The sequence below is a fragment of the Lineus longissimus genome, chromosome 6, assembly GCF_910592395.1.
Source record: "Lineus longissimus chromosome 6, tnLinLong1.2, whole genome shotgun sequence".
In the NCBI taxonomy this organism is placed as follows: domain Eukaryota; kingdom Metazoa; phylum Nemertea; class Pilidiophora; order Heteronemertea; family Lineidae; genus Lineus; species Lineus longissimus.
This window is the reverse complement of record NC_088313.1, coordinates 12,730,049-12,743,626: the sequence shown is the minus strand read 5'-3', so window position 1 is coordinate 12,743,626 and position 13,578 is coordinate 12,730,049. Positions and strand designations below refer to the sequence as shown.

The 13,578-nt window shown below is 41.1% G+C and overlaps 1 protein-coding gene across 5 annotated transcripts in view; it reads left to right on the top strand.

Moving 5' to 3' along the window:
- Nucleotides 1-3,430: 3,430 nt before the first annotated feature.
- LOC135488913 (cilia- and flagella-associated protein 43-like) overlaps nt 3,431-13,578 on the top strand; it is a 50,507-nt gene continuing 40,359 nt past the window's right edge. For all 5 annotated transcript variants that reach the window (XM_064773848.1, XM_064773847.1, XM_064773845.1 and 2 more), the window contains exons 1-8: nt 3,431-3,565; nt 4,464-4,714; nt 6,383-6,476; nt 7,231-7,398; nt 7,852-8,116; nt 8,870-8,984; nt 9,929-10,152; nt 12,979-13,095. In XM_064773848.1, the coding sequence (XP_064629918.1) occupies nt 3,537-3,565; nt 4,464-4,714; nt 6,383-6,476; nt 7,231-7,398; nt 7,852-8,116; nt 8,870-8,984; nt 9,929-10,152; nt 12,979-13,095 (1,263 nt within the window). In that variant the 5' untranslated portion in view covers nt 3,431-3,536. The remainder of the gene's footprint in view (nt 3,566-4,463; nt 4,715-6,382; nt 6,477-7,230; nt 7,399-7,851; nt 8,117-8,869; nt 8,985-9,928; nt 10,153-12,978; nt 13,096-13,578) is intronic.

Here is a 13,578-nt window from a genome sequence, read left to right as displayed (position 1 = left end):
ATAAGTAGCTGGTTTTTGAACCGGGAAATGGAGTCAAAAAGGGTTAAAGTGACTTGTAGCTGAATTGGGAGCCAGTATTTGAATCGGGAAATGGACTTATAAATGGCTAAAATGAGTTAAGACGAATAAGGAACTGGCATTTTGAACCGGGAAATGGAGTCAAAAAGGGTTAAAGTGACTTGTAGCTGAATTGGGAGCCAGTACTTGAATCGGGAAATGGACTTATAAATGGTTAAAATGCGTTAAGACGAATAAGGAACTGGCATTTTGAACTGGAAATAGCGTCAGAAAGGGTTAAAGGCCATATATCAAGGTTTGAAAACATGCTTGATACTCATGAAATATGTTGAGGGTAAAAAAACAAGATCCCAGACATTAAAAAATTCTAATAATAAAGTCATTATTTAGTTATTTCAATTTTCAATTTTAAACTATTTGAATTTCCCACCACACACAACTTTAGATTAGTTCCACATGTGGCCGCTAGGGATTTTTTGATGACGTATCAGGCCAGTCAGAACAAAGCAAGATGGCTTCCGCATACAGCTCAGAGAGTGAGAGCAGTGAATTTGAGGATGTTTTGGTCGATACAGAAGGATATTTAAACGTTGAGCCGTACATGTTCGAGCCATTAATATCACTAGATCATAATGAGAGTGATCATTCGGACGAAAGTGATTAGAATTTGTGGTTAATCAATTTGCATGGCAGACCTGCCGATATAGCAAAGAAGACATTGATAGACGGTTGCAGATGCATAACATGTATGATTTTTGAGCAGACTAATGTTGCACAATATTGTTTCGCCTCGTCTGTGTTGTATCGCCAGTTATGTCATGACGCTGAACTACTATTGAAAAGTGACGGTATTATGCACAATCATCTTGACGTGACGATATAATGCCGTGCAACGTTAGATAGGCCTAGATGTCAGATGACAATAATCTGTCATTGACAGTGGCTGTCACTGACACTGACCTGTGTCGCTGTCGCCTTGCTATGGCTGGAACACAAGAAGACACTATGCGGTATCACAGGCCCCAATAGGGCCTACACATTATGTATAACAACCGACCTCAGCAGCCTCGGGCATTAAATGCAATTGACATGGTTGGAACAGCTGTTTTTAACAAGTGGCATTCGATATTCAGTTGGATGCAGATATCCGGCTTCATGTGATAATCCGTATCGATAAAGTGATCACTGCAAAGTTTGGCCGAAGGCCCAGGCTTCCAACACTCCAAACGTTTGCACTTCCGAATCCACAGCTTCCTCCTCTCTCGTTCAACTGGCTTTGGAAATTCATGAAAATGGGTCCCATCCGTCATTCGATTGTTCTTTGTGCTAGCCTTGACACAATTCGGAGCCACACAATACACCATGGTGAATGAAACACATTACTTCCAGGTGTGCATAATTAATTAAGGCCCTCCTGCTTTTATGATTGCATGACATGTACAGATAACCTGATCTACATCACAACTTTTGCTGAACCCGCCGCCTGGCTCTAACAAGCCAGTTGCTAGCCTGATTAGGTAATCAAGTTGTCAAACACATAATTGGCTATATCTTCAAAATGGATGGAGCTAATTGCATTTGGTTTTCTGTATTGTATAAAGTGTTAGGTACACTTTTGAAATCGTCTTACAGCAGAAAATGGCAAAAAACCTAGATATATGGCCTTTAAAGTGATTGTAAATGAATTGGGAAATGGAGTTATAAAGCCGTTAAAATGAGTTAAGACGAATAAGGAGCTGGTATTTTTAACCGGGAAATGGGTCAGAAAGGGTTAAAGTCACTGATAGTTGAATCGGGAGCTTGGTAGGAAAGGGTTAAAACCACCAAGTTGAGTTATCGGACTGTGGAGGGTTAATATTTGAAAGAAATTTGAATTGGGAACTGGGAAATGATTAGCCCATTTCCTAGTTCCTTATTCGTACTCAAACATACCATGTTTCAAAATGGGCACGAATAAGGAACTGGGAACTGGGAACTGGGAGCTAACTTCACAGACCTGGGAACTGGGAGCTAACTTCACAGACCCAAATTAAGAATAAATAAACTCTCTATACATGTATATTGAATGAATGTATATGCAACGATTCAAAAAACAAGATATACATGCAGATGTTAAAAAGTAAATAGGTTAGAGAATACTTGATGTTATTAAGTAGATCCAATCTAATTTGATGTTATACAGACAATTCGAAGAGTGAGGTTCTGTTGTTTTTGATCCTGAGGACAGTCACAACCAGAATGAGAATCCGGGTGACGTCTTTGTGACAAGTGCATGGTTTCATTTTCAGTCACAAACCAGACAAATCATCTTCCCCGCGAATTATATTTTGCATATGGGGACAACATCGACAAAATCACTTCCCCTAATTCATACCAAAGTCTTTCTTCTAATCTTTTTATCACTTTCTCTGCGTGGTAACACGATTAGTTCGGCGCGTCTTGTGAGTTGTCGGGTCAGTGGTTGTTATAAGCTGTCCTTAACCGGAGAGTAGACCTAATTTGTCTACACCTGGGGAATGGTAACATCAATGGCCATGAAATTCGTACCACCTGCCAAAGATCGATAGACTAAGTGGTAGGAACGTATGATGTCGGATCTTGAGGCTGGAGACAAACGCTCGTCAGTTTGGATGAGCGGTGTCTTCAACCGCGTGACAAAGAAAGACATAATATCTTCCGGTTCAGTGTGATAAGTAATAAATACGTCTTTATGATATTGACAAAAAATCAAATAATCGGGAAATTTCTTGAATAAAAACATTAAAATCCCTAACTTGCTTTAAAAAGTACAAGCATGTTTTTTACCTTACGGACCCAATCATGCAAGGACACTGAGAGGGAACAAACACCTTTTTTTCTAGAGCTTGAAATTTAGACCTGCTTACATTCTCTCATATAGGGTCAGTAGATGCCCCCTCTCCCTAATCTGAAGCCATTGCAAGGTTTCTACAGCCACCCCGGGCATGACTCTTGACTTATATATATATATAGGCAATTAGGATCAAATAGCTGCAATTAGCGTAATACCACAGAAATTACACCTCAGTTGAATAAGAACTAATGGTAAAAAATATGTTGGCCCTGTCACTGCCAAGGTGACGTGGTGTTTGCCGCGTCTTCATCGTATAGCAGCAGTGTCCCTTTAACACTGGAAGTGCTGCCACCTCCACAGAGGTTGTTGAACTAAACGGGATCAAGTTGGTTTATATTTCAAGTCAGCCAGAGTTATTTCCAAAAAAATTGATACTCAATGATTTTTAACGATTATTTAGCAGTAGCTGTGGTCATTATATCAAGCTTTTTCGATATAATTGATATTTTTCAGCAATTTTAAACACCGATGGTCGTTAGTTTTTCTCTTGGCAGGTGCACGAGAAACGCCGAGATTTTTCGAGAAGAATGTAAACAACAGAATCCATGGAATCTTAGCAACAAGAAAATGACTGCTGCTTTCTAAACTTTCGGTGGAATAACTTAGCTTTTCTATGCATAGATTCGTGTCTGAGTTGATATAGACAATGGATCAAATCGGAGTCCTGCAGTTGAGGTAGATCTGTTGCTCGATATTTGTTCTCAAATCGTGAAAGACCACAAAAATACCTACAAAAAAGTTGGGTTTAGATGTTTTAGCAGAGATCTGAGATGTCAGATGCATGTATGCAGTGCATGGTTGTGTTCAAGAATAGGCCTATGCATGCATGGCGTTCATGCATGTCATGCGTTATGCGATATATTTCAGTTGGCTGGAAAGTAGCGACAGTATGGTTTAGAAAATGGTCTATGGGAGACTGCTAGTAAAATGTTGAGTCGGGAATGATTGCATCTTACTTCGCTTGGCTTGCCAGTTCAGTTGGCAGATTTGACATTGAGTGATTGACATTAGCAGTCTCCCATAGCTATAGGCCTAGGCCTACCTACCCATTCCCATTGGCATTGCATTGGCCATTTTTGTCTAAACCGTACCGTCGCCACTTCCGGGCCAACTGCTTATGTGTCGTAATGTATGCATCGGTTCCTTCTGAGGCAGGCCTGACATCGGCCAATATTTCATTCCTTTTCAGCAGAAAATTGTCTCAATGTCTGGGGTCATGATAGGCCTAGGCCCCTAATTGGAATAATCCAAACTGATGCCAATAAAATGAATAAATGCCCCAATGGCAATTTATGGTCTGAATGAATGGTTTACGTTTAGTTAGACCGTCCAAGACAAACGAGATCGAAGAGCCCAAACATCAAACAAAAACAAATGCACACACTCCGAACAGAAGGCCAGAGTGAAGACAAATTCACTTTGGACAATGCCATAAGCAGAAGCCACTGTACCCTTTTGTTTCAGGTGAAACGCATGATAACTGGTCAGCGCCTAAACTAACTTTGTCGAAAATGTTTATGGTTGGTTAACTTAATGTCAACAAACACTGACTTTAAACCTTCATTTTTTCCAGCTGGTCGCAGGGGTACACTGGTACCAAGGCGGAATACATCGACAGAGACACCATAAGTTTCAAGTGTGGTAACTGCGTAAAGTTTGTCTATAGCGATGGACAAGAGTCCGTACTGCCAAGTCCTGGGGATGGTGTTGGAGCCCTTGCTGTTCACAGCCAGAATAGAGTATTTGCCTTCACCGAAGCTTGCTTGGAACCGAAGATATTCGTGTTTACCTACCCAGTGTTTCAGTCAGTAGCAGAAATGAAGGGTGAGTGTCTATAGTCTGCTCCAAGATTATATTGATGAGAAATGTTTTATATTGGTCCCAATTCTACATTTTCTCCTGGAATTTCAGTGAACCTATCTCATCATATGAATCTTCACATGATGTCCTGTCGCTTTTATTTAACATCAATTGTCATTGAAAACTTCACTCTGTTCATGAGGACCGCTCCAGAATATGATGACGTTGTGTAGCTCCGGGGCAATAAATGTTTGGGATTATTACCTTCAATCAAAGGACACAACAGGACGGTTCTCATTTTCGCCTCTTATTCAAAACCCATGTACATAACATCCATGTCGGTGTCCATGTTGAGGCGAACGGTTCACTTTCGAGCGCCGAGCCTGTGAAATCTGCAAATACACAACAATGGGCATACTAAATACTGCTACAGTGTTACAGTTTTGGAACAAGACCATATTCGTATCATCCTACAACAAAATAAAAGTAAAACCCCGCAATAAATTCAAGTTGAGTACAACTTGTCTCTATTGTCACATCCATGAAGACAGTCACAACCTTGGCCTCATGGCCTAGTGGTTTACACTGCTGGCCACCACGCAATAGGGCCCGGGTTCGATCCCGGGGAGAACCCGGGATCGTATGTCTGGATGAACCGGCGTGGCTTTCAAGGAAACAAAATTCCTGGCTCTTCGCAGTCCTTCGAATGAGACTCAAAACCGAGGTTCCTTGTACCTGGTGTCTATGCCAGGGCAAGCTAAGACCCCACCAAGTGAGAAACATGAGTAGCTTGCGTGGACTCTATCTCTCTCGCCAAAGTCGGACCACTAGGCCAATAAACCCAATTGGCGCCTAACCGTAGTCGCACGCATGATACGCTCATCCCGCCTTGGAGGAGGATTACTCCTAGGAGAATGACCCCTCCAAGTGCAGAGCGAACGCTGAAGAAGAAGAGGAAGAAGAAGTCACAACCTTGAGGACGAGAACCAAAACTAAAAACCACCTCTCTGGCTGTCGCAGATATCCTCGCCATACAAAATGCACATGTCAAAGACAGTGTGTCATAATGACATTACTTGCAACAGAACCAAAACTAAAAACCACCTCTCTGGCTGTCGCAGATATCCTCGCCATACAAAATGCACATGTCAAAGACAGTGTGTCATAATGACATTACTTGCAACAGAACCAAAACTAAAAACCACCTCTCTGGCTGTCGCAGATATCCTCGCCATACAAAATGCACATGTCAAAGACAGTGTGTCATAATGACATTACTTGCAACAGAACCAAAACTAAAAACCACCTCTCTGGCTGTCGCAGATATCCTCGCCATACAAAATGCGTATGTCAAAGACAGTGTGTCATAATGACATTACTTGCAACAGAACCAAAACTAAAAACCACCTCTCTGGCTGTCGCAGATATCCTCGCCATACAAAATGCACATGTCAAAGACCGTGCATCATAATGACATTACTTGCAACAGCTGGTTCTTTTTCTAAAAGTAGACGGCGCCTGGTTCAAACGTCTTCTGAACTTCTCCGTTGTGCTGGGTTGGATTCGTTGTCAGTTGTGCACGTGGATAACTAACTTACTGGTGCACAGATGAACAGGCGACTGTCTAAAGTCACCTGACTGTGGACAAACCCTTCTTGAAATATCTAAAAGTCAAGTTTTTTTCTCTTCCAGGGGGTGCATCTCTTGAATTCACTCACTTGGCCTTCTCCTCGAGTGACTACTTGGTCAGTGTGACGTCTCTCCCAGAATTTGAAATGACAGTATGGTAAGTGATAGAGCCAGATTTGATATAATCATCTTAATGCCATTGACGGTAACTACCTCAGAATGTATTTTAAACCAACTGATATAGGATTTAAGTTGCATACTGTAGTGTAAACTGTGAAATTTTCTTGGGCAGTTTGATTTTGCAATGTCAACAAGCACGAAACTTGCAACTGTTCATTTTACAACAAAATGTTTGCAGCAAACAGATGTTAATAGTGAACTGCAATTTCGCTTACTTTTAGCTTTGCAAATTGTTTGCAGTTCGCAGTAATTTTCAAAATGGAGTGGAATTTCTACCGTTGCTTAGAGTAGGCCTAGTTGTGCCACTGTGTGGGCATACCTTAAAGGAGTACACCGTTCGTATTACTGGTGGTCCAGTAAATAGAAATCCACTAATACACAATGCCGTAGTGCAGTTATTGTGAATACAAATTTGTTTAAACTTGGTATTCATAGTATTGTATATCTACCTACACAACGGCAATGTTGAAATTTATATTTAGAATGTATTTCCACAATGGATATTTTTTAATTCAATTACAAATTCGAAATTTTTAACGAAAGGCATAGGCCTTTAAAAAGAATATGCACAGGTACTAGTCTACTATCGTTCGCAGACTTTTTTGTGGCTGTCTATGCCTTATCATTTGTCTCCATTGGTAAAAGTCTACCTACGCGTAGGCTTAGCTTGTGTAATAATTTGAAATATTTTCATTAAATTGTACATTACATTGACCCACCTCTTGTTTCAGGAAATATGAAACTGGTCAGAAGCTTTGTTCTGCTGCCCTCAGTCACACCATCCCAACAAGTGTTTCTTTCAACCCGACAAACTGGCGCCAAATCTGTCTGACAACTGAGAAGGATATAGGAGTGTGGAACATTGAGCAGGCACATGACCAATATATTGTTATCAAGGAGTAAGTCAGAAATGTTGGTGTGGAATTATCTTGTTGAAGCACTTGAATGCAGTCTGTTTACGCAATTATCGTTAGCAATGCAATAGCATTTGTGATAAGTGTTTTTACGTGTCACTTCAGTTAGGCACCCATTCGGATTATTGACCTTAACTCCATTTTGACCAGGGAAGAGTCCATTGCAAGCTACTTATGTTTCTCACTTAGTTGGGTCTTTTACTTGCCCTAGCATGGACACCAAGTTCAAGGAACTTTGGTTTTTAGTCTCATTCGAAGGACTGTGAAGTTGTAGGAATTTTAGTTCCTTGAAAGCCCCGCCGGTTCATCCAGAAATACAATCCTGGGTTCCTCTGTGAACGAACCCGGGCCCTACTGCATGCTAGCCAGCAGTGTTAATCACAAGACTATGAGCCTCCTGTACCTGTCCTAAATCTCTTCCTTAATTTCATCCTTCAGACCTATCCGATTACCATCTGTGACGATGCCCACGCTCGCTGTAGAAGAGAAAGACCGAGATGATGGAATGCCCACGCGGGCATCGACCCGTTTGAGCCGCGTCACCGTCGATCTTCCCAAAGCGGCCATTGCTGGTTTGGTCGGGCAGATGGCAGAGGAGTATGAAGAACTTGAAGACCAGTCACCGAGAGTTCGACCACTGTCACACTGCTGGGATGCTATGGGTGATGTGTACATTGGATGTGAGGGAGGACAATTGATTAAGGTAAGTTGAGCTGCACTGGTATAGTGGCTCTGGTATGATATCTGATAAAAGATCCCTGGTTCAATCCCCACTGTCAGTGTGGGAATCCAGGCAGGCCTCTTTGCCTTACATGCCTGACTCCACCCAGGTCTAATAGGTACCAGTCGGAAATGCTCAGGTTGTAGCGCTGATTGAGCAGCTCATCTGAGTTCTACTGAAAGGTTCCACCTTAGACTGGGGAATAGACGTAAAGTGCTTTTGGAATGTTGTACATAATGAAGCACTTAAGAACTTGCATTTAAACTTATAAACTTGCATAAAATTTAAACACATGAGATGAAACAGAAAGATTCAAAATGATGTGCATGATGTACCAACAACATTCTTCAATGATAAACACATAATCAGACTCGGAGTTAGATTTATCCCACATGTTGTCTGTTTGCCCAGGACATCAAAATTATCAGATCAGACAGACAAGTGACTTCATTAGACTAGAGTAGTTGTCCTGAGGAAAAGTAGAAATTCTTCAGTTTTCATATCAAACCAACTGCTGGTTCTTTCGAAAACCAGACATCTTGGTGCATTTCCCCTTCTGGCAATCACGAACAAAACCTGATAAGCGGCCGCGTTAAAACAGAAAGATTCTAAGTGATATGGATGATGCAAACCTAGTCAACCATTGTACTCTATCCTAGTATCATAAACTATAGAGATAATTCCTGATTTTCTTTTTTGATGAAATGGTTTGAAGTTTGTATGAACTCTTTTCAGATTGACACAGAGGTGATGAAGGTGAAAATGCTGCATAACCCTGTTGTTTCTGAGGCAATCTTCAAGCAAGACAGCACCTTCAGACTTGGTGAAAAGGAACCTTCAAACATATCTAGTAAGTCATTTTCTTCCATGATTCTTTAGCCTTTTTTCCTTCCTAATTGATGATGATGATGATGATGGTGATGATGGTATGACATCCTTTTTTGTCAAGATGACCGACATGATTTTTTTTGCATCAAGACGTTAGCACCTTTAAACGAACAGCCGATTTGAAAGTCTGATGTTTTTCATGTAACTATACTTTGACACAAGCTTTGGTCAATAGCATTCCGCAAAGATGAGGTCACTGCAGCTGCTGCCCTCTATTTCTCCATCGCTGAATTACAGGCATTGTCGGACAAACATGCAGTTTCGTAATGGATTCAGGCTTTCTAACTAGGGCAGTTAGATTCAATCTGGCTCATGTCCGAGTGTTGGAAATACTACATAACTGTTCTGAATATTTCTCTCTCTGACTCTATGGTATCATTCATGCTAAAAACAATGCAGGGTCAAAGATAATTGACTTTGAAATAAGCTCAAATGCGAATAAATAAGTGTCGATGTCCGACTGTCACGTGACTAAAACGTCATCAATATCTTATGCAAATGACCTTGTGAGCTATAAATAGTAACTTCGCGGAATGCTATTGTGGTTCATCTCGCTGGTGTCTTGCGGGTAAACTGTATTTCAAATGACTCTGAATACTATATTTCAAGTGACTCTCCTCATTGAACCACGGTTCAACAGTATTAAGTTTGGAGGCCGAGCTTTCTCCAGGAGTGCCCCTAGACTATGGAATAGCCTAAACACGAACTTCAGAAATGATACGTACGCATACGTATGCATTCAGGAGACAGATAAAAACAGAACTTCACAGACAGTACTACTACTAGGTGGGAGGGTGCATTTAAACAGGACTCTTTCTGGAAAGTTTGCGCCATATAAATGACAATTTTATTATTATTTATACGATCTACTGATTCTTTCAAAACACATTCTGCTCTTATTTTCAGTGCAATCTGTTGGAAGTACTGATGTTCCTCTCGGACCTGGGGCCTTCAACTCGATCACCCTGGACAGACATCACCTATATGCAGGCGGGGAGGATGGAACCATACGCACCCTGACCGTGCTCAAAGGCTCTGTCAAACTAGACCATTCGTATCCCATTGGTAACTGTATTACCTCAATAGCATTCTCACCAAACTACTCGCAACTTGCGGTTGGAAGTAATAAGGTAAGTTTTTCTTCTTCTTCTTCTTCTTCAGTGTTTGCTCTGCACTTCCTGTGCTATTCTCCAGGGAGTATTCCTCCTCAAAGGTGGCAGGAGCATTTTTTACGTGCCACTATGATTAGGCCCGAATTGGTTTAACTGCCCTAGTGACTCCGTCTTTGGCCAAAGGTAGAGTCCACGCAAGCTACTCATGTTTCTCACTTGGTGGGTCTTTTGCTTGGCCTGACATAGACACCAGATACAATGAACCTCGGTTTTAAGTCTCTCTAAAGGACTTTGTCGAGCCAGGAATTTCAGTTCCTTGAGAGTCAGGCCAGTTCCTTCAGAAATACAATACTCGGGGCTCACCTAGTGATTGAATCCTATTGCTGGCCCTATTGCGCTGCATCCAGCATTGTTAACCACTAGGCACTAGGCTAAAGTAACGATGATCCGGCTCTTCTAAGTTTTGCTGACTCTTTCCATTATGCTAACCTCAATTGGAAACCATATTGCAATGTTAATGAACGAATCAGAGTAAAACTTCTTGTTCACTGATGTTGTAGAGGAGACTGCAGCAGTCACCACAAAGGCTAGCATCATGTTTTGCTAGTCGTTACCTATTCGGGAGATGTTGCCAATTCAAGCGGCAACCCCCTTGAAACCCCCCCCCCCCCCCCGATTGGACTTAACCCTTTGAGATACCACCTCAAACTTAGATGTAGTTGTGCGGACATGTCATTGAATGTACATCATGTAATAGAATGTGTAATATTTCGCTAAATCTTACCAATTATCAAGTGATGTTAAACTTATACCACCAATTATCAAGTGATGTTAAACTTATACCACCAATTATCAAGTGATGTTAAAGGCCATATATCAAGGTTTGAAAACATGCTTGATACTCATGAAATATGTTGAGGGTTAAAAAAACAAGATCCCAGACATTAAAAAAATTCTAATAATAAAGTCATTATTTAGTTATTTCAATTTTCAATTTTAAACTATTTGAATTTCCCACCACACACAACTTTAGATTAGTTCCACATGTGGCCGCTAGGGATTTTTTGATGACGTAGATCAGGTCAGTCAGAACAAAGCAAGATGGCTTCCGCATACAGTTCAGAGAGTGAGAGCAGTGAATTTGAGGACGTTTTGGTCGATACAGAAGGATATTTAAACGTTGAGCCGTACATGTTCGAGCCATTAATATCACTAGATCATAATGAGAGTGATCATTCGGACGAAAGTGATTAGAATTTGTGGTTAATCAATTTGCATGGCAGACCTGCAGATATAGCAAAGAAGACATTGATAGACGGTTGCAGATGCATAACATGTATGATTTTTGAACAGACTAATGTTGCACAATATTGTTTCGCCTCGTCAGTGTTGTATCGCCAGTTATGTCATGACGCTGAACTACTATTGAAAAGTGACGGTATTATGCACAATCATCTTGACGTGACGATATAATGCCGTGCAACGTTAGATAGGCCTAGATGTCAGATGACAATAATCTGTCATTGACAGTGGCTGTCACTGACACTGACCTGTGTCGCTGTCACCTTGCTATGGCTGGAACACAAGAAGACACTATGGGGTATCACAGGCCCCAATAGGGCCTACACATTATGTATAACAACCGACCTCAGCAGCCTCGGGCATTAAATGCAATTGACATGGTTGGAACAGCTGTTTTTAACAAGTGGCATTTAATATTCAGTTGGATGCAGATATCCGGCTTCATGTGATAATCCGTATCGATAAAGTGATCACTGCAAAGTTTGGCCGAAGGCCCAGGCTTCCAACACTCCAAACGTTTGCACTTCCGAATCCACAGCTTCCTCCTCTCTCGTTCAACTGGCTTTGGAAATTCATGAAAATGGGTCCCATCCGTCATTCGATTGTTCTTTGTGCTATCCTTGACACAATTCGGAGCCACACAATACACCATAGTGAATGAAACACATTACTTCCAGGTGTGCATAATTAATTAAGGCCCTCCTGCTTTTATGATTGCATGACATGTACAGATGACCTGATCTACATCACAACTTTTGCTGAACCCGCCGCCTGGCTCTAACAAGCCAGTTGCTAGCCTGATCAGGTAATCAAGTTGTCAAACACATAATTGGCTATATCTTCAAAATGGATGGAGCTAATTGCATTTGGTTTTCTGTATTGTATAAAGTGTTAGGTACACTTTTGAAATCGTCTTACAGCAGAAAATGGCAAAAAACCTTGATATATGACCTTTAAACTTATACCACCAATTGTCAATTGTTGTTAAACTTATACCACCAATTGTCAAGTGGTGTGAAAGTTATACCACCAATTGTCAAGTGGTGTTAAAGTTATACCACCAATTGTCAAGTGGTGATAAAGTTATACCACCAGTTGTCAAGTGGTGTTAAACTTATACCACCAATTGTTAAGTGGTGTTAAACTTATACCAATTCAGGTCATGAAATTCGCTTTTAAAAAGGGCAAAGCAATTTTTGCCGAAAAAAGGGCACTTTTGCCTTTTGGTGAAAAAAGGGCACATTTTAAATGGGAATAGAAATGGTGACAGAAGAAATATGAAGGGCATCGCGGTAACAGGGGAGGGCATCAGAGGCAATTGCCTTCCATGCCTCCGATAAATTCGATCCCTGCCAATTCGTCCAGCAAAATCAGAGTTCATCGATGAAATAAACATGGTAAAGGTTAAACATGTGCAGATGTGCCTTTTTTATGGTAGAAAACCATGTATTCTACAATTCAAGGCTTGTTTGACAATAAAACATTACACTTCAATACTTTTTAAAGTTTCTATCTTGTAATCTTCGATCTCTTATATTGCAGGGGACAATCCATCTCTATGACCCAAAATCCCCTGACAATGCCAAGGAATTTGTTGACGTTCACCATGGTAACTTCGTGGCCTCGGGATTCTTATGCCCAGGCACAGAGACAGTTGTGGTAGGTACTTGAGGTTTCTAAAGGGTGGCCCAGAATTATTTTCCCTCATACAATGGATACACAATAGAATTCCATTGTGCAAGGGAAAATAATTCTGGGCCACCCTGTAGATGACTTTTCACTGACCCTGCTATGCCTGATTTTCAGGTATATGCTGATCCTTGGTGTTCCAGTTGTAATCAGAATTGTAAACAAAAGGGTGTGCCCTCGGTGAAAAAAAACCTAGTGTTCACAGGCCCTATCTGTGCATCAGATCTAATAGTCAAAAGCTAGGTTTGAAATTGAGACAGCTCGTGTGAAGGCGTTCTGCTTTAAAACCAAACAATTAAGTCGATTCAAGTAGTCTCGCCAAAAAAAAATATATGTAGGCCCTAACCCTGTATCACACCAAGAAGCGATTCCCACAACAAGACTTTGAGGGGGAGTGAATCGCAGGAGAATACAAAGAAAAACCCAGGTGAAATGGTGTTATGTAAGTCTGTC